This window comes from Pelophylax lessonae (assembly GCF_965119305.1).
Source record: "Pelophylax lessonae genome assembly, chromosome: 1".
Lineage (NCBI taxonomy): Eukaryota > Metazoa > Chordata > Amphibia > Anura > Ranidae > Pelophylax > Pelophylax lessonae.
Window position 1 is genome coordinate 271,593,159 of NC_138768.1, and position 20,323 is coordinate 271,613,481.

Genomic DNA, 20,323 nt, shown 5'->3' on the forward strand with positions numbered 1-20,323 from the left:
CTGGTTCTTTTTAATGTATGACAACGTTGTCATTTTTGTAAATCGTGTGTTGGGTGGTGGTAATTTAGTATACTGTTTTTTTTATATTTTTATTTTTTTATGTCCACAACAAAGCAATTTTTGGAAGAATTCAAACTAAGAGGATTGCCTGAAGTATCTTCTTTTCATGCTTGCACCCTTCCCAAGATGTTTTCATGTGCTTTTTCTGGTCCAGTAATCTACACCTATAGGGTGACTTGTGGACTATTTATATAATTGGCTCTATTTAAGAGAGGTCCTGCCTGCTGATAATCCTTTTTTTTTTTTTTTTTTTTTTTTTATTTAAAAACATATTCCGAAGTATTTGTTCACATATGTACAGTGGGTACGGAAAGTATTCAGACACCCTTAAATTTTTCACTCTTTGTTATATTGCAGCCATTTGCTAAAATCATTTAGGTTCATTCTTCTCCCTCATGAATGTACACATAGCACCCCATACTGACAGAAAAACACAGAATTGTTGACATTGTTGCAGATTTATTAAAAAAGAAAAACTGAAATATCACATGGTCCTAAGTATTCCGACCCTTTGCTCAGTATTTAGTAGAAGCCCCCTTTGATCTAATACAGCCAGGAGTCTTTTTGGGAAAGATGCAACAAGTCTTTCACACCTGGATTTGGGGATCCTCTGCCATTCCTCCTTGCAGATCCTCTCCAGTTCTGTCAGGTTGGATGGTAAACGTTGGTGGACAGCCATTTTTAGGTCTCTCCAGAGATGCTCAATTGGGTTTAAGTCAGGGCTCTGGCTGGGCCATTCAAGAACAGTCACGGAGTTGTTGTGAAGCCACTCCTTCGTTATTTTAGCTGTGTGCTTAGGGTCATTGTCTTGTTGGAAGGTAAACCTTCGGCCCAGTCTGAGGTCCAGAGCACTCTGGAGAAGGTTTTTGTCCGCATTCATCTTTCCCTCGATTGCAACCAGTCGTCCTGTCCCTGCAGCTGAAAAACACCCCCACAGCACCATGCTTCACTGTTGGGACTGTATTGGACAGGTGATGAGCAGTGCCTGGTTTTCTCCACACATACCGCTTAGAATTAAGGCCAAAAAGTTCTATTTTGGTCTCATCAGACCAGAGAATCTTATTTCTCACCATCTTGGAGTCCTTCAGGTGTTTTTTTAGCAAACTCCATGCGGGCTTTCATGTGTCTTACACTGAGGAGAGGCTTCCGTCGGGCCACTCTGCCATAAAGCCCCGACTGGTGGAGGGCTGCAGTGATGGTTGACTTTCTACAACTTTCTCCCATCTCCTGACTGCATCTCTGGAGCTCAGCCACAGTGATCTTTGGGTTCTTCTTTACCTCTCTCACCAAGGCTCTTCTCCCCCGATAGCTCAGTTTGGCCGGACGGCCAGCTCTAGGAAGTGTTCTGGTCATCCCAAACGTCATCCATTTAAGGATTATGGAGGCCACAGTGCTCTTAGGAACCTTAAGTGCAGCAGAAATCTTTTTGTAACCTTGGCCAGATCTGTGCCTTGCCACAATTCTGTCTCTGAGCTCTTCAGGCAGTTCCTTTGACCTCATGATTCTCATTTGCTCTGGCATGCATTGTGATCTGGAAGGTCTTATATAGACAGGTGTGTGGCTTTCCTAATCAAGTCCAATCAGTATAATCAAACACAGCTGGACTTAAATGAAGGTGTAGAACCATCTCAAGGATGATCAGAAGAAATGGAAAGCACCTGAGTTAAATATATGAGTGTCACAGCAAAGGGTCTGAATACTTAGGACCATGTGATATTTCAGTTTTTCTTTTTTAATACCGTAAATCTGCAACAATGTCAACAATTCTGTGTTTTTCCATCAATATGGGGAGCTGTGTGTACATTCATGAGGAAGAAGAATGAACTTAAATGATTTTAGCAAATGGCTGCAATATAACAAAAAGTGAAAAATTTAAGGGGGTCTGAATACTTTCCGTACCCACTGTATATAAGAAAAAAAATGAATCTGATATTGGCTTGAAATCATTCTTTTTTGGAAATGGTATAATGCATATAAACACCAGAGCTAAAATGCCAGTACAGGCAAGAATGTGTTACTTAGGTATTGTACATTTTCAAGAGCTAAGCTTTTTTATCCTTATTTGAAAAACCAAATTGTCACCTACCAACCAGCAATTATTAGTTTTCTCCATATCTCCGAATAGTTGTGCATCCACTATGGAGTAGAGTCTTACGTTTTCTTACTATACCTCTTAGCCCAAATGCAGCTCCAGCAAATGGCCCAGCAACAGCAGCAGCAGTTTCAGCAGCAACAGGCAGCCTTACAACAACATCATCAGCAGCAACAGCAGCAGCAGCAGCAGCAGCAATTCCAAGTCTCTCAGCAAAATGTTATGCAGCCACAGCAGCAGCAACAGTTTCAAATGGCAGCTGTAGCTGCCGCTCAGCAGCAGCAGCAACAGGCACAACAGCAGCAACAGGCACAGCAGCTCCAAGCTGCAGCCCAGCAGCAACACATTCTGAAGTTACAGATGCAGCAGCAACAGAGTCAGCAGCAGGTAATACTTGGCTATAACTTTATGATTGAGCTACAGTTAAAGGCTAAATTCATGTTTTGGAGAAAAAATAATAAATGCACATATTTTGCGGAAACAAACATTTATTTTTCCTGCAGGGACCTACAAAGTATTGCGGCTGTGATTAGTGGATAACCGGTGCAATTTTAGTCTCCTGCAGATAAATCCTACAGCTTTCACCCGGTACCTCTGTACAGGCTGTCCTTTTGAAAGCAGCAGGGCTTTTGAATGAACTGCGAGTGTGTTAATCAGTGCACCCGCAGTTTGAGAACTGCAAGCTACCTGCTGCATTGGAAGACCGGATTTGTAGTTCTCTCATTTACAGATTCCTGTGAATGACTAATGCAGCTGTGCAGGCGGAGCCCTGCATATCCATGCAGTTTAGAATGTGAAAGCGGGTACAGGTAGAGGATCCCCTGCCCGCTTTCATGGAGGGGATTGGGAAGGTGAGAAGGACAAGTACTGGAGCATGTTGCACACTCAATATGGATGTAACATGCTCCAAAGGGTGAACTTGTCCTTTAAATGTCTACATTCTTTTTCTACTTCATTGTTGTTGGGGACCGCTTTTTTATTGGAGCCATAGATACATAGATATAGATCTTAAATTAAAACAAAAAAAAGCTTGATTGCATAAGAAATAAAATATAATTTCTCTTGCGTCCTCTGACAGTCGCCGCCCGATGGTATTAGCCTTCACTAATGGGTAATGGCGCACTCTGCAGGAGCAGACTAGCAGATAATTGATTATCAGGTTAATACAAAAAAACCTTTGTACCTCAGCACGCCACTAGGGGACCATCCCTCAGCCATTACCAGAACCCAATTTGATATTACTTCAGTCTCATGCTGCCTAGCTTCAGGAGCAGAGCTTTAGGTCTTTTCCTGCTAAAGACCTAGCGTCTTGGCTTTCTTATATTTTTTTTTTCTGAATTTAAGTGTTTTCTCTTTACACACTAGATTTTATTTCTTCTCACTATCACTAGTTAGTCCGGGATTCCTTTCCTGGATGACTACAAGTGAATGCAGAGCTGGGCCTCGGACTGGGTAGCCTAGATCCTTATGGAGTCCTAGCCTGCCAACGAGCGTCGCAGGTTACTGGTATGCCCAGGCCTCGCAACGACAGTGCCCCTCCATATGGGCACGAGCCGGCGGAGCTGCCCTTCGCAGAGGATGTCTCAACCCTGATCGCCCGCGTGTTGCCAGCATCTCTCATTGGCTGACGGCACCCCCACTTAGGGTGGCAGGTCTCCGTTTTTGAGCGGTGCCCGCTGCTGGACTGGTGAGTACTGAACCCCCTTGTCCCTGGGGACGTTTGGGGAGTTGTGGGCCCACTCCTAGGGGATAGCAGGGCTGGCGGTCTCTGTAGAATCCCTCTTCTGGCTGGGTTGGGGGTTTTCCCTCCCCTCCCTGCCCCCACTGGGGGCGCTGCATGGGAATGCTGTGGGTGTCTCTCTGGGGTCCCTGCTAATAGCCAGAAATGTGTTTGGTGCATTTATTTTGCAGCTGTTTGGAGCGGCCGCCACTTTAGTGGTTTGCAGATTCTAAGCTCTATGTAATACAGCAGCCATGTGAGAATTCTGCTCAGGCTCCCGTTAGGGGCGCCATCTTGGATGTGGGCAACATGCCTAGTAAGGGCAAGCGGCCATTTTCCCTGTGACTTTTGTCATTGACTTTCAATAGGCACCTTTTTCTCTGGGCTCGAGGGTTGGCCTCTAGCGATGTGAGGTCACTAACTCCTTCTCCATTTTTTTTATTCTGTGTAACATGGGATGACAGGCTGGGTATTTTTGCTTATATCTCGGTCATTATTCGACCAAATCTAATTCTTTTTTTTTTTTTTTGCTAGTGTGTTTTCTCAAGGGGCTCTTGCAGTTGGTGCAGATTGCGGGGTGGGGGTGGTCTGCGGGAACCGCCGATTTAAAAGGGCCGTCGAGCCTCCATGGCGGCTACCAATGCGACAAGATCTACTGTCTCAGGGACCGATCTTCCATCCTGCTTTATAGTCGCTGGCTTTAACGGTGTGGCTGTTGAAAGCCAGGATTTGAAGGATAGGGGTCTTTCTGACTCAGTGATACCTACACTGTTGAAGGCTAGAAAATCTACCTCCCAGAAAGATTTATCATCCTACGTGAAAATCGTACATCTCATGGTGTAAATTGATTAAGTTACATCCACGCTTCTTATTAGTGGCTAGGATACATCCACGCTTCTTATTAGTGGCTAGGGTATAGGCTTTCCTCCAAAGAGGGGTTGAGCAGCGGTTGGCCTTGGGTACTATTAAAGGCCAGGTGTCGGCTTTGGCGGATTTTTTTTTTTTATTTCCCAATGCCCTTTAGCTACGCATTCTTTGATTCGCACTTTTATCCATTGAGTTCATGTGGCTCCTCCGATACACTCCCCGTTTCCTCCGTGAGATCTTAATTTGGTACTCTGTTCTTCAAAAACCTCCCTTTGAAAACTTAGGGAGGTTCCTCTGCTTACACTGTCACAGAAGGTAGCCTTTTTTGGTGGCTATTACCTCTGACTGCAGAATGTCTCAATTGGCGGCGCTATCCTGCCGTTCTTCTCTGGTGGTCCACAGAGATTAAGTGGTACTTCGCCCTAATCAGGGTCAACTTGGTCGTCTGTGCACACGTTCACTAAACTATACAAAATAAATGTGTTGGCATCCTCAAATGCTGCTTTTGGCCGCAAGGTTTTGCAGGCTGCTGTTTAAAGAGCAATTTTTCTCTTTGAGGGTGTATGTTGTTTCTAGGTGAGCTCTAGTTGCTTCTGGTTGGCGAATTTTAGCCTTTGGGGAATTACGTTCTTTCTCTGCGTTGTTTTTCCACCCCTCATGCAAATACTGCTTTGGGACTTCCCAATGGTTAATAACAATAAGGAGCTGTGTCTGTCAATGAACGACAGAGAACTGGATTTTTGACTTGCTGTAAAATCCTTTTCTCTGAAGTTCATTGACAGACGCAGCACCTGCCCCTCTATTTGAGTGGGTTTGGGTTTTTTACTTCTGACACTGCTTGCAACAAAACTGAATCCTATAGCAGAGTGAGTGGGTGTATGCCTTCAGGAACTGCCCCATTGGCGTGGGAACGTTTTTTTTTTTTTTTTTTTTTCCTGCCTTGTTTCGTACTCCTGTAGGGGGCAGCATAAGCCAATGGTTAAGAATATGAAGCTGCATCTGTCAATGAACTTCAGAGAAAGGGGATATATACAGGGCACGCTGCAATATAGTGGTTCATTTTTTTTTTTTTTTTTTTTTACTATTCCTGAAAGTCATAGGGGCCCAGTTAGAAAACCACTTTATTGCTCTTCTGTTAGAAACTATTCCAGTGCATTCATAAAGCTCTGTTTTAAATGTGCTTTGCATTTTTCTTTCTTCGGGACTCTTGAGGAAAGGGAACCCTCATTTCTTCAAATATAAAAATATTGAATATTTTTATAATGCTGAAAATTTACATAGCGCTTCACATATTGTACATTCACATTAGTCCTTACCCTCAAGGAGTCTAAGGATTAACGGGGGTGAAAATGTGTTGGACGTACATGTTTAGGGTAAGCCTTATCAATTTTAGGGGTTTAAAGTGTATATTTAATTGTTGTCATACTATTTTCTTTTAGGAGGTCTGAGGCTCCATTCACATCTTGACATCCAGGATCGTGTGCAGAATCGCCGCAATCCTAAATCACGGCAAATTGCGTTACGCCTGTGTGATTCTCGTTACTTCCAATGGCACCCTAAATGCAGCGTAATTTTGCTGCAATTGTTGCCTGACAAATCGCACAAACAATCTGGCGACAATCGCGATGCATTTGGGGTGCTATTAGAAGTGGCGAGGATCGCACAGGTATCCCACGATTTGCCGTGATCTGGGACACCAAGATGTGAAGGGAGCCTGATGGAAAAAATGGTCACACACCTGTGGTGGGCATATTTTACATAACACAGCTTGTTGGCTATAAGAATCGTGCTTGACTTACTACTCGAGTAATTTAAATTGAGATTCTGAATTTATCACATTCAGAGATGTTTAACCGGTTTCTGCAATTCAACATTTTTACATACACATGCTAAAATCTGCATATTTTTTGTTAGAAAATTACTTTGAACCCCCAAAAATCTGATTTTTTGAAAGCAGAGGCAGTGAAGAATAGAATGGTGGCTGTTGCAATTTTTTATGTTGCGCTGTATTTGCACAGCCATTATATACATTTTTTTTTTTTTTTTTTTTTATCTTTTTTTGCAGCACTTATGAACAAAAATAAAACATACAGCTGAACTCCTATGAGCATTAAAACAAGCACATGCTCTGATCCATCTAGTAAAAACAACTCCGAGACTAAGGAAAAAGAACTAACGGAGTCCCTTAGTTAATTCTATACAGGAGGACTTACCGTATATACTCGAGTATAAGCCGAGTTTTTCAGCACATTTTTTTTTGTGCTGAAAACGTCCCCCCTCGGCTTATACTCGAGTCAAGAAAAAAAAAAAAGTTCCCGGCCGCTCCGACGTGCTTGAGTTTTAAAAATGGCGCCGCCCGGCGCATACATGTCATTGCGCACGCGCCGCCGCCGCTCGGGAGAGGCCGGGAATAGCCGAAAGTATACGAGCGGCGGCGGCGCGTGCGCAATGACATGTCGGGGCCGGGCGGCGCCATTTTTAAAATGAAGGCGCCTCTGGAACAGGTAAGGGAAGCTGCTGCACTACCTGCCATTCTGCAGGGCTGCGGGTATACTACAAGGGATGCAGTGCTGCGGGCATGGTCCACCTGTACCATGCCCACAGCACTGCATCTCCTGTAGTATACCCACAACCCCGGATCCTCTTGTACCATGCCAGTCACCCTGCATTATCCTGCACCATGCCAGTCACCCTGCATTATCCTGCACCATGCCAGTCACCCTGCATTATCCTGCACCATGCCAGTCACCCTGCATTCTACTGTACCATGCCAGTCACCCTGCATTCTACTGTACCATGCCAGTCACCCTGCATTCTCCTGCACCATGCCAGTACCCTGCATTCTCCTGCACCATGCCAGCAACCCTGCATTCTCCTGCACCATGCCAGCCACCCTGCATTCTCCTGCACCATGCCAGCCACCCTGCATTCTCCTGCACCATGCCAGCCACCCTGCATTCTCCTGCACCATGCCAGCCACCCTGCATTCTCCTGCACCATGCCAGCCACCCTGCATTCTCCTGCACCATGCCAGCCACCCTGCATTCTCCTGCACCATGCCAGCCACCCTGCATTCTCCTGCACCATGCCAGTCACCCTGCATTCTCCTGCACCATGCCAGTCACCCTGCATTCTCCTGCACCATGCCAGTCACCCTGCATTCTCCTGCACCATGCCAGTCACCCTGCATTCTCCTGCACCATGCCAGTCACCCTGCATTCTCCTGCACCATGCCAGTCACCCTGCATTCTCCTGCACCATGCCAGTCACCCTGCATTCTCCTGCACCATGCCAGTCACCCTGCATTCTCCTGCACCATGCCAGTCACCCTGCATTCTCCTGCACCATGCCAGTCACCCTGCATTCTCCTGCACCATGCCAGTCACCCTGCATTCTCCTGCACCATGCCAGTCACCCTGCATTCTCCTGCACCATGCCAGTCACCCTGCATTCTCCTGCACCATGCCAGTCACCCTGCATTCTCCTGCACCATGCCAGTCACCCTGCATTCTCCTGCACCATGCCAGTCACCCTGCATTCTCCTGCACCATGCCAGTCACCCTGCATTCTCTTGTACCATGCCAGTCACCCTGCATTCTCTTGTACCATGCCAGTCACCCTGCATTCTCTTGTACCATGCCAGTCACCCTGCATTCTCTTGTACCATGCCAGTCACCCTGCATTCTCTTGTACCATGCCAGTCACCCTGCATTCTCTTGTACCATGCCAGTCACCCTGCATTCTCTTGTACCATGCCAGTCACCCTGCATTCTCTTGTACCATGCCAGTCACCCTGCATTCTCTTGTACCATGCCAGTCACCCTGCATTCTCTTGTACCATGCCAGTCGCCCTGCATTCTCTTGTACCATGCCCGCCGCCCTGCATTCTCTTGTACCATGCCCGCCGCCCTGCATTCTCCTGCACCATGCCCGCCGCCCTGCATTCTCCTGCACCATGCCCGCCGCCCTGCATTCTCACCCTAGGCTTATACTCGAGTCAATCATTTTTCCCATCTTTTTGTGGTAAAAGTAGGGGCCTCGGCTTATACTCGGGTCGGCTTATACTCGAGTATATACGGTATGTACTATATATTTATCAGATTGTAAGTCACACCATACACATAAAGGTAGCTGTTTATTAAACACAAATTTTCAGGAATACATGCACTTTAATTATAGTGCACACAAACACAATGCAATACCCAATTTTTTGGTCACGGTTTACATATGCATGATGAACCTATGTGCACTTAGCATTTGCGCATGAGCACGGGGAGTCGTGGGTTCTTTAAAAAAAATTGGTGCCCTTGTAATAACTTTGGGCAGTGACAGGTACTATTTTTATGGAGACATTAGGGGTTTAAGACCCCTTATGCCTTCTCTGCCCTCTAAGGCAGCTAATCAAAAACAAATATTCTAAGAATTGGTCTTTAATCTTGTCAAGTTTGTTCTTGTTTCATGTTGTTTTCTTTCTTTAGCAGCTGCAACAGCAACAACAGCAGCAGCAGCAGACACCGTTGAGATTTCCTCACATGCAGCAAATACAGCAACAGCCAGTTCAGCAGGTCATGCAGCAGTCTGTACAGCAGCAGCCACAACTGCAGCAACAGCAGCCACAGCAAGTGATGCAGCTCCAGTTGCAGCAGCAACAGCAGCAGCAGCAAGTGGCGCAGAATCAGCAGCAGTTGCTTTCCACCCAAGGCCAGTCTCTGGTGCAACCAGTTATGTCAGTAACTCTCACCCCACAGCAGCAACAACAGTTGAAGATGTTTCAGGTACTTTTCTGCAAAAAAATGCAAGCTATTTGAAAAACCTGTCTTAAAATATTTTAACATTTTCATTTAACATTTCCTGAAAGCTGGCCACTTGTTTAAAAGTAAGTGAAATTTTACTGTTTTTACTCTTAGTGTGCTCTATTGCCTAGCTTCAGCAGCACTTGAAAGCAACATACTTGTCTGCCCCCACTGTAATAAGATCTTTGTTGGGGCTGCAAGCCACACAGTGAAATTCTCAGTTGAGTGGGGTAAGGTAAAAATGTTGATTACGCGGGCTGCTGAAGATAGGCATTGGGACAAAGTGTGCTTACCCTTTAAAATGCTCACTTTAGTTTAGCGTTTGTTATCACCACCAAAATAATGTTATTTGGAATAAAAATGTATCTTTTTTATTAAAGCAAAATCTGCTCTGTCGTATGTCTGAAAGCGTCAGCAGCCTAGATCACGTGGTCTTTGTCCCTCAGGAGCACTGTGGGTGTTTCACATCCTTAAAACTGCACAGGTTCTGTATAATTTAGGCAGATAGACCCAGTCTTGTAGAATTGCAGTAATATGAAAGGATTAGGAAGCAGAGTTTGTAAATATAATGAGCAAATATATCCACTCCAATTTACATATATAACTACCACCCGTGCATTTATTTTTTTTTAGTTGCTGCTCTGTGATGTAGTTCATTACCAGAATCTTTTTCTAGTTTATATACAATCTGACATCAACTTCATCTAACCATACGCAGACCACACTAGTAGATCAAATATGTCAGCTTTCCATATCAAACAGCAAAAATACTTTGATTTGCTTAGCACAGTGCTATTGGTTAGTTTGAAATTGCTTACAGAAGGAGAGAGCAACATTTGCTGCTTCCTTGTCCAATCAGACTGTTGGCTATGCACTATTCTCGAGTATAGAAAAGTGAAATTTGTTACAAAACTGTCCAAAAACTAATAGGCCCCTTTTAGACAGGACGGTCTCAGTTTGCCTACTCAGCAGGGGATCGCTCCGCAGAGCAGGCAGATGACAGGTCCACTATGCAGAGTGAACACAGACACAGCCCGCTGTTCTCCATGAAGCGGTTGGATGGAAACAGACAGACCACCTGTCCATTTCCATCTGACTGGCGTCCGATCCGCAGAATGGATGGCGAGTGTATCCCCATCCATATGTATTTTGCAGACCAGGGCAGATCAGATGCCGCTGACGCCCGCCACTCTTTAGAGCACAATGGATGGTCCGATTGGGTCTTCCTGAAAAACGGACAGGCAGACCCGATCGGTCAGCTGGTATAAAAGGGCTTCTTGTGATTATTAGGTAACAGTCAGTAAACTGAGTCCCAACATATAAATCCGTGACTGGACTTCAACAAATCTTCAGTGTGAACCAAAATGACTCCAACAATGTGTGTGATATATCTAACCATTTACCTAACCTTGGGGAAAATTCAGCATGAAATAAACAACTCCCAGTGTATTTGGAAAAGATTTGTCACACATGCACCTCCTCCATTCTATGCACTTACCAGATGACAAAGGATAGTGCGGCTTAGGTCATTACTAGGGATGCACCGAAATGAAAATTTTGGGCCGAAACCGAAAATGCAGGATGCCCTTGGCCGAAAACCGAAAATGACTTTTTCCCAAAAATTTTTTAAAATGGATGGGACAGGGGCATACACCAAAAACAGGCAGCAACGTACACCTGTCGCTGCCACCCTGTCACAGTATATGTACTGTGATGGGTTGGCAAGAGGTTAATTTAATTACCAATGGTATTTGTATTATGAAGCATGAGGGGTTAATGTATTGTCACTGCTGGTCAGTCATCTATTAGTGAACGACCAGTGGCAGTTAATTAACCCCTTTGTGCTGCATTAGTGCAACCAGTATTAGTGCAACCAGTGTTAATTAACACTGATACTGGTTGCACTAATGCAACACAAAGGGGTTAATTACCTGCCACTGGTCGGTCACTAATAGATGAGTGACCAGCAGTGACAATACATTAACCCCTCATGCTTCATAATACAAATACCATTGGTAAGCTGCCTCAGCTCCCCCCCCCCCCCCCCACTGCCTCAGCGCCCCCCTCCTCGGGTGTCCTTCATTCAAAAGTCCCGCCTCTGGCCGGCAGCACCGCCTCTCAATGACGTCCCTACTACGGTCTGTGCATTAATGAATGGACATACCAGGCGGGGGGGCGGGGCGAGAGGCCGCTAATGTGATCCATCCCTGTCCGCTCAGCACGACTATGTGTGAATGAGAACAGAACTGACCTGACACCGGGCAGGGGGGCGGGCGGAGCGGCCGCTATTAGCTGTAACTATGTGAGAGCTTCACTTCCCTGACAGGCATGTATCTCCGCTGACAAGGAAGTGAAGCTCTCACATAGTTACAGCTAATAGCGGCCGCTCCCCCCGCCCCCCGCCCGGTGTCAGGTCAGTTCTGTTCTCATTCACACTTAGTCGTGCTGAGCTGACAGGGATGGATCACATTAGCGGCCGCTTGCCCCGCCCCCCGCCTGGTATGTCCATTCATAATGCACAGACCGTAGTAGGGACGTCATTGAGAGGCGGACGGCCGGCCAGAGGCGGGACTTTTAAAACCTGCCCTGCGCTGCGCCCTCCTCCTTCCCGGCGGCCATATTTATTTTCAGCAATATTAACCCATTATCGGCCGAAATGAGAGAGGCTCATTTTCGGCCGATGATTTCGGTGCATCCCTAGTCATTACTCTATAGCGAAGAGATAACCCACCCTGGTATGCTTTTTGAATGGTCTCCAATACAGTCAGGCGCTGTGCAAAAGAAGCTCCCCCATTGGAGCCAGTTGTGACTGGGAGCAACTGGCTCCCATGGGTGAGCTTCTTTTTCTCAAACTAACACATTTCTAACAGTGTTTGTTTTGGCTCAGTAAGTTGCGTTCATTCCATATTTGAATTTCAAAGTTGATCTAAACCGATTTGCAAATGATTTTAACCTATTTAGTGTTGAGAAATTGAGAAATTCAAAATCATGGTTCAGATATCATTTGATTGATTGTAAATTGCCTGAAGGTAGGCATTGGGACTTAAAGCGGAGTTCCAGCCATTTACTCACCTGTCCAACGGTCCAGCGATGCGGCCGCCGGAAGCCTCGATCCTCTCCCTCGGCGCCGGCATCACTGCTGTGGGCACCCGGCTGTTACAGTTTGCGGCTTCACAGCCGGGTACCCACTGCGCATGCGTGAGTCGCGCTGCGCGCCGTGATTGGCCGGCAATCTTCTGGGACCTCTGACGTGTCCCAGAAGATTGCAGGGAGGGAGGGGGAGGGGAGAACTTCCGCTCAGGGCGCCGCGGCGCTCCGAGCGGAAGTGGGAGCGGGTACCTGTCAAAACTAGGTACCCGCTCCCCCCCCCCCAAAAAATGACATGCCAAATGTGGCATGTCGGGGGGTCAGGACTCCCTAAAGCGGAAGTTCCACTTTTGGGTGGAACTCCGCTTTAAGTACTTTTCTAGGTTAGTCACGTGATCATTATTGACTTGTGGAGTCAATTTGAAATATGAGGATGGAGCACATTCCCTGTGTGTGACGTGTACTTCACATGTCACTGCAGTGTGTTTGTCTTTTGCCCAGAATTGAAGCTTGATGGTTTTTATTAGCAGCCTGTATTAAAAGTACACAAAAATCTTTAAAATGAACTTGGGGAGCAGTTTATGCATATTACCAGAGAGGCAAGGTTTATGTGAATTTGACTGCTTTTGTCACACCCTGCAACCTGGGACAGGAGCAGTCAATCCACATAAACCCTGCCTCTGTTAATATGCGTAAACTCTTCCCCAAGCACCAAAATCATTATGAAAGATATTGTGCACTTTTTAATACAGGTTTCTTATGAGTGCAATCAAGAATTGCTTCTGGGGTCTTTTTGTTATATTTTATTGATATTGTTTAAAAAAAAAAAAAAAAAAAGTGTCATGTAGGGGAGTTAGCTGAGGGGGAAGAAGGAAGTTCATGGATTCACCCTGGGTTAAACTAAAGTATACACAGACAGTGTGGCAACATAGAACACAGTGGTTTGGCTGGAATAGTGTTGCCACCCAGAGTAAGGAACTCTGATGTAATGGCGGGGCCCCTAGATATTAACTTCTGAGCTATTTTTTGCAGGAAACATTAGCACACATAGTCAAAAGAAATATTTTAAAGCTTAGGATGAAATTTAAAGCTTTCAGTTAAATGACACTTAAAGGAAACAATTTTTTTTTTTTAAGTACTCTTGTGCGACATTTATGCAGTCGTTGAACACACAAAGAATTTTAAACAAAACTTTGTACAAATGTTCTTATGAACAGTCGTTTGGAAATCTAGCCAGCTTTACTTGAAGGGGTATATGCTTTTATACAGTTATTTTTTTGCTTTGTAATTTTAATTTATTTTCACTTTGAGATTAAAGTGATACTAAACACTGTTTCATATACATTATCCGTTCTCTTTCTGGATGTGGATGATGGCACTGTAATTATTTTAATAATAAAAACATTGAAGTACCTTTTTCTAAAACAATATACAACTGTCACACAGCCTGCATAGGCAGGAGTCCTCTGCTGCTGGTCACACACAAAATAAAAAAGCAGCCTTTAGAATGCAGAGTAAAAATTAAATATCAATAAACTTTTAAATTGTCATACTAATATATAAACTGCTTAAAACAATTCAAGGAACAGTTTTAAAACACATCAGATCTCAATGGGGAAAATGCTGGATTTCTATACTGATATGGACTGGGTAATGTGTTAGGAACGAAAAGATGTTACATTATTTGATGGAAATGAAAATGATCAACCTACAGAGGGCTGAATTCAGACACCCTGAAAATCAAAGTGAAAAAAATGATGCAGCAGGCTAGTCCATTTCACTGAAATTTCATTGCAGCAATTCAAAATGGTACACAGTAGTTTGTATGGCCCCCACTTGCTTGTATGCATGCCTGCAAACGTGGCATGCTCCTAATGAGATGAAAGAGGGTGTCCTGGGGTATTTCCCCCCAGATCTGTACCAGGGTATCACTGAGCTCCAGAACAGACTGAGGTGCAATCTGGCAGCATCGGATGGACCAAACATAATGTCCCAGAGCTGTTCTATTGGATTTAGGTCAGGCAAGTATATGCACCATTCAGTGGTATCAATTCCTTTTATCCTCCAGGAACTGGCTGCATATTCTTGCCACATGAGGCTGGGCTTTGTAGTGCACCAGCATAGGGTCTGACAGTTGGTCCAAGGATTTCATCTCGATATCTAATGGCAATCAGTGTGCCATTGTCTAGTCTGTAGAGATCTGTGCATCCCTCCATGGATATGTCTCCCCAGACGATCACTGACCTACCACCAAACCAGTCATGCTGAGCAATGTTACAGGCAGCATTGCTTTCTCCATGATTTCTCCAGACCCTTTCACATCTGTCACATTTGCTCAGGGTGAACCTGCTCAAATCTGTGAAAAGCACAGGGCGCCAGTTGCGGGCCTGCTAATTCTGGTGTTCAAAGGAAAATGCCAATCGAGCTCCATGGTGCCAGGCAGTAGTGAGCACAGGGCCCAGTAGAGGAAATCGGGCCCTCAGGCCACCCTTATGAAGTCTGTTTCTGATTGTTTGGTCTGAGACATTCACCCTAGTGGCCTGCTGGAGGGCATTTTGTAGGGCTCTAGCAGTGCTCATCCTGTTCCTCCTTGCACAAAGGTGCAGATACTGGTCCTGCTGATGGGTTAAGGACCTCCTATTGCCCTGTCCAACTCTCCTAGAGTAACTGCCTGTCTCCTGCAATCTCCTCCATGCTCTTGAGGCTGTGCTGGGAGACACAGCATACCTCCTGGCAATGGCACATATTGATGTGCCATCCTGGAGGAGTTGGACTGCAACCTCTATAGGGTCCAGGTATCACCTCATGCTACCAGTAGTGACACTGACCCTAGCCAAATGCAAAACTAGTGAAAATGAGTCAGAAAATATGAATAGGGAACAAAATAAATGTTAGTGGCCTCCACCTGTAAAGCCTTTCCTGTTTTTGGAGGTTGTCTCATTGTTGCCCATCTAGTGCACCTGTTAATTTCATTAACACCAAAGCAGCTGGAACTGTTTACCAACCCCCTCTGCTATGTAACTGACCAGATCATTATCCCAGCACTTTAACTGACTTGAGGCTATACCGGAATAAAAAGTGTTCTTTTAATTTTTTTGAGCAGTGTATTTGAAATCAAATCTTTATTTTTTGGCAAAAACACGGTAAGGGTGGATTTCTGTTAGTCACAGGCTGTGTCATGCCCCTCCAGCCTGTGTCTTAGACTAAGAGGGTAAAACCTACATCAATTAAGATGTATTATCATACCCCCATAATGCTTAACTGGTTAGCGGGCATGGAGGAGGAAAAGAGTGGGCTGTCAATTACCACTGTGTATATGTCCACATGTGTGACTCCATACTCATATGGGCTGCTCAGATGTGATAGGGAGGAAATGCTCTGCATAGAAACTCTGAAAACTGAGCATGTGCAGAGCTGCCAACACTGCTCTGCAAAATCCTCAACTGCAGTTGGGACATGGACAGGAGGGAGGGATAGAGCGCAGCAGGATCAACCAGGTTTTTTTTTTTTTTTTTTTTTTCCAGAATACAGAAAACGAATCCCATAGTGACTGAGTATGAACAGCATGTAATATATGCAGTATTTATTGATGGGGTTTAATGACACTTTAAGAAAGCTTTCTGTTGATCAGTTAAAAAAAAAAAAAAAAAAAAATCAAAAGGAAATGAATTCTAATTTAATGTTCTCGAACAATAAGACATTAAAAACACTCTGCTGGTTTTGAGCAAAACCGGGTAAAGCTTCTGAACGTGCGTTATTTGGCATTCTGGTTCCTGCATGCTTCAGAAAATGCTCTTAAAAGTTTTTCCTTGTTAGTAGATCAAAGCTAAGCAGATGTTATCTCTATTGATCTCCTCAGCAGGTACAAGCTCGGCAGGTGCATCAACAAGCACAGGCTCACCAAGCCCAACAGCAAGCGCAAGCACAGCTGCAGGCAGAAAAGCAAGCTCAGCAACAGCAGGCAGCACAGCAAGCAGCTCAACAGCAGGTGCAGCAGGCTGCTCAGCAGCAAGCTGCCCAAGCTCATATGGCAGCAGCGGCGGGCCAGGTAAGTGAATTTACTGTGTTTTTTTTGCATGGAATTTTATTTAGTTGCAGTTTAATGCCACTTGAAGCAGCATTGCAGGTTTATGTAGTAAAGAAGACCCCTCCAAAATAATCATTTCCCTTAATGGAAACTTCATACTCTCATTTTCTCAGGTCAGAAAGGAAAGGAAAATCTCTCAGACGGCAATAAAACCGGACCAGGTTCCATATTTGATCTAAGACTAAGATAAAACATTTTGGTTTGAGATGCCTATTAAGGGCCAACTCCAGGAAAACTTTAAAGGTCCAACCTTGCTCACCCCACCCTCAGCACTGTAAGGATTAGCTACTCTTCTTGTCAAGGGGCATAGGATTAAGGTGCAAATTCTTACCTTATTCCTTATGCCAGCTGGCTCCCTTCAGCATTGCGACCTTCTGGGATCGCACTGCAGCATCCCAAATGTACAGTGCAGGGGGAGGGTGACTAACTGCAAGAGTGGATTTTTTTTTACATATTTGGGCTTTCACCTTCAATGCCTAATCTACCCAACATGCCCATTTTTCCATGAGAACTCATCAATTTTTAATAAACCCTGCCCCGTTTTTTGAGAATGAACCTCAGAGCCTTTCTATAGGGTTGTTGGGAAATGCTGTAAAATACCACTACCTTTTTTAGCAAGAATTTGATTGCAAAAGTTTAAAATAATTTCACATTTTGTTTAATTTAACTTGCACTGCTCCTTCACTGCTGGTTTTTTGGTTTTGGGTGCAATAATACGCCTGCTGGTTGTAGAGAAGTCTTCTGCAGTCCTGATCATTATGGATCGCTCAAATCATTCTAAACAGCAATGCAGGTTGGGCTAACAAACTAACCGCTTGGACATGCGTTGCACATGTACTTCATAAAGTAATAGATAATGGACTTTCAGGGTTGATACATTAACAGGGGTTACAGGCCCTAACCATGTTAGATAGATGGTTAATGTTATTTTTTTGTAACCACACTTGTATTAAGCTTGTCTGTCAGCTGGTAGTGGACTAAACCATTATAGCAGAGTAGGTGACAGTATCTCTTTCTTTGTGACTGATCTCAAAATCCCTCCACATTTGCATCAGGTCATCCTCCCACTTGCTTTGACTCCATTCATTGTTCACGTGAATTTTTTTTTTTCAAATCGGGCAAAAGCTACAGCAATGCTGAAGCAAGATATTTGGAATTTTGGAGATTAGCCATTTATTTATTTTACATAACTTTCCATGTGTTTGTTGGCTTCTCCTGCATGGCCTAGACGTCCACTTTTTTTTTTTTTGTTAAATTTTGTCCCACTTGGTCCTTAAATGTGTCATGTATAGTCCTATAATGTATGGATTGCCAGCAGATTGGCATTCAGTGGAATGTGTTTGATGGGTTAAATAATTGCTTCGTTGTCTTTTTAACTCTTTTAGCGAGAAAAGTTGACTGCAATTTCTTTAAATTAAATCTGCTGTTACATGTCAGGTACTAACTTGATTTTGGACTTAACTGTAAAACCCATTTCTTGGAGTACATCGAGGGACACAAAGCAGCTCTATTATCTTTACTCACAGGGTTATATGCTACCTACAGGTAATTGGACAATGGAAAAAAAGACAGTCCTCTTAATATATAACCCCTTCCATAGAGGAAGTACTCCATTTCCTAACCAACTATACATTTCAGCAAAGAGGGAAGAGACTTCTGTGTCCCATGATGTACTTCAAAAAATGGATTTTAACAAGTAAGGGAAAATCCAGTTTTCTTTATCATACGTCATTGGACACAGAGCAGCTCTATTAATCCTTGCTCACAAGGATGTTCTGCCAGTTCTTCACTGTTGACATGGGACCTGCGGTCAGAGCAAGCACATGGAGCTGTGCCCACTACAAAATGAGGTCCACCTCCTTTTGGGTTACTTGGCTTCTAGTGTCCCTTGATGATTTATCTATGCCATGGGTGTAGCATTGTCAAACTGAAACCTTACCAGTAGCCATTGCAGCTGATCTGAACAGTGCATGAGTACCAGACAGACCATCCACAGTTTTGGAGCAAGGGCCTTTCTGTTGGAGTCCCGTATACTGAAAGACTATTCAGCACTTCCTTCCCCCCTTCAAGTTGGTACCTGTCATTAGCACATTCCAAGAAAATGGGAGAAATAAATTCAATGTCCCCAGTCTTTGGGGAGACTGCCACCAGTTCAAGGACTAAAGAGTACAGGGATGCAAGGGCAATGGAATATCGAGTGACTTCGTCCCTGTGTCCTATGCCCTCAACATACTGGTACAGAGGCCTGAAGTGGCACTGAGCAAAGGGGACTACCTTAAATGAGGCCACAACCTTCACCAAAACTCTCATGCCGAGACTAATTGAGGGATACCTCAGGGTCCAGAGAGCTGCCACCTAGTTCCTCAATTCAAGGCACTTCTCTAGACAGAGAATTTCTTTCACCTGGTCCGTGTCCGGGAGCAGGCCCGGTTATTCCAATTGCTGGGCTGGAACCAGTGCCGATTTCTGGAGATTGATGACTCAGCCAAACCTCTCCAGAGTGCATATAGTGGTAGATGCATTGCGCTCTAGATGATGAATGGGTTGCTCCCTGAGAAGCAGATCATTTAGATACCCCAGAAAAGGCACCCACTGGAACCTTAGGAGGCCCAGAATCGGGGTCAGGACCTTTTGTGAACTCTCCAGGTGCAGCAGATAGTCTGAACTCAAATTTAAAATGACTATCCTCCATCGCAAATTGTAGCAATGTCAGGTGAGGAGGAAAGAACGAGGCATGCAAGCAAGCATTCCTTATGTCCACTGATACCAGGAAATCCTCTGGATGATGCAAGGCCACTACCTTGCGTACTGATTCCATCCAAAACCTTTGTACCTGGAGAAACCCGATACTTGAGATCCAATATAGGATGAATATTGCCCTTTAGCTTCGGAACCATAGTTACATATTAGTTGAGGTTGAATAAAGACAATAGTCCATCCAGTTCAACATGCGTCAGTGTGAATCATTTCCCATACCCCTGAATGTTTTTATCCTTGAGATGTATGCCCAAGAGTCTTTTAAAAGTAGCCATACTCCCCACAGTTACTACCATTTGTGGCAGAGAATTCCACAGTCTTGTAGCCCTTACTGTAAAGAACCCCCTGCGCAGCCTGAGGTTAAAACGCTTCTCCTCTAATCGCACTGTATGGCCTCATGCATTCCTTGCTATTGAATAGTTTTTTTTTGCTAAAAAACTTAAACTTCTACTTAAATCATAAAAAGGATTAAGTATAAAGCACAAATTTTTGCTCTCTGGAACTGGAATAATCACTACTAGGGCTGGATTCACACATGTCTGGAGCGAATCGTTTTTTTCACTGCGAATAAAAAAAAAAAGCATTTATTTAGTGGTTCAGGTGCATTTTTGATGCAGTTCTAATGCAAACTTGCAATGCTCAGGACCGGATTTGTCACGGCTGAGATTTCAGTGCTGTCCAATGCATACTATATAGCGGGTGTCAACTCCTGTAGTAGGAGAGCAATCCTGCTGAAATCCTGAACACATGCAATTCAGAAGTGGTCCCATAGAACCCAATGAGCCTGGAATTTGCACCTGAACCAAACCACAGTACTCGGAAAACACACAGGACTTGTTTTAAATTCACACTGGATGCAC

At 44.6% G+C, this 20,323-nt stretch overlaps 1 protein-coding gene across 4 annotated transcripts in view; it reads left to right on the top strand.

Moving 5' to 3' along the window:
• MED15 (mediator complex subunit 15) overlaps positions 1-20,323 on the top strand; it is a 147,143-nt gene that overhangs the window by 36,704 nt on the left and 90,116 nt on the right. For 2 of the 4 annotated variants that reach the window (XM_082243759.1, XM_082243762.1), the window contains exons 6-8: positions 2,238-2,539; positions 9,218-9,514; positions 16,479-16,667. In XM_082243759.1, coding sequence (XP_082099885.1) covers positions 2,238-2,539; positions 9,218-9,514; positions 16,479-16,667 — 788 coding nt within the window. The remainder of the gene's footprint in view (positions 1-2,237; positions 2,540-9,217; positions 9,515-16,478; positions 16,668-20,323) is intronic. The other 2 variants (XM_082243761.1, XM_082243760.1) reach the window with 2 other exon arrangements.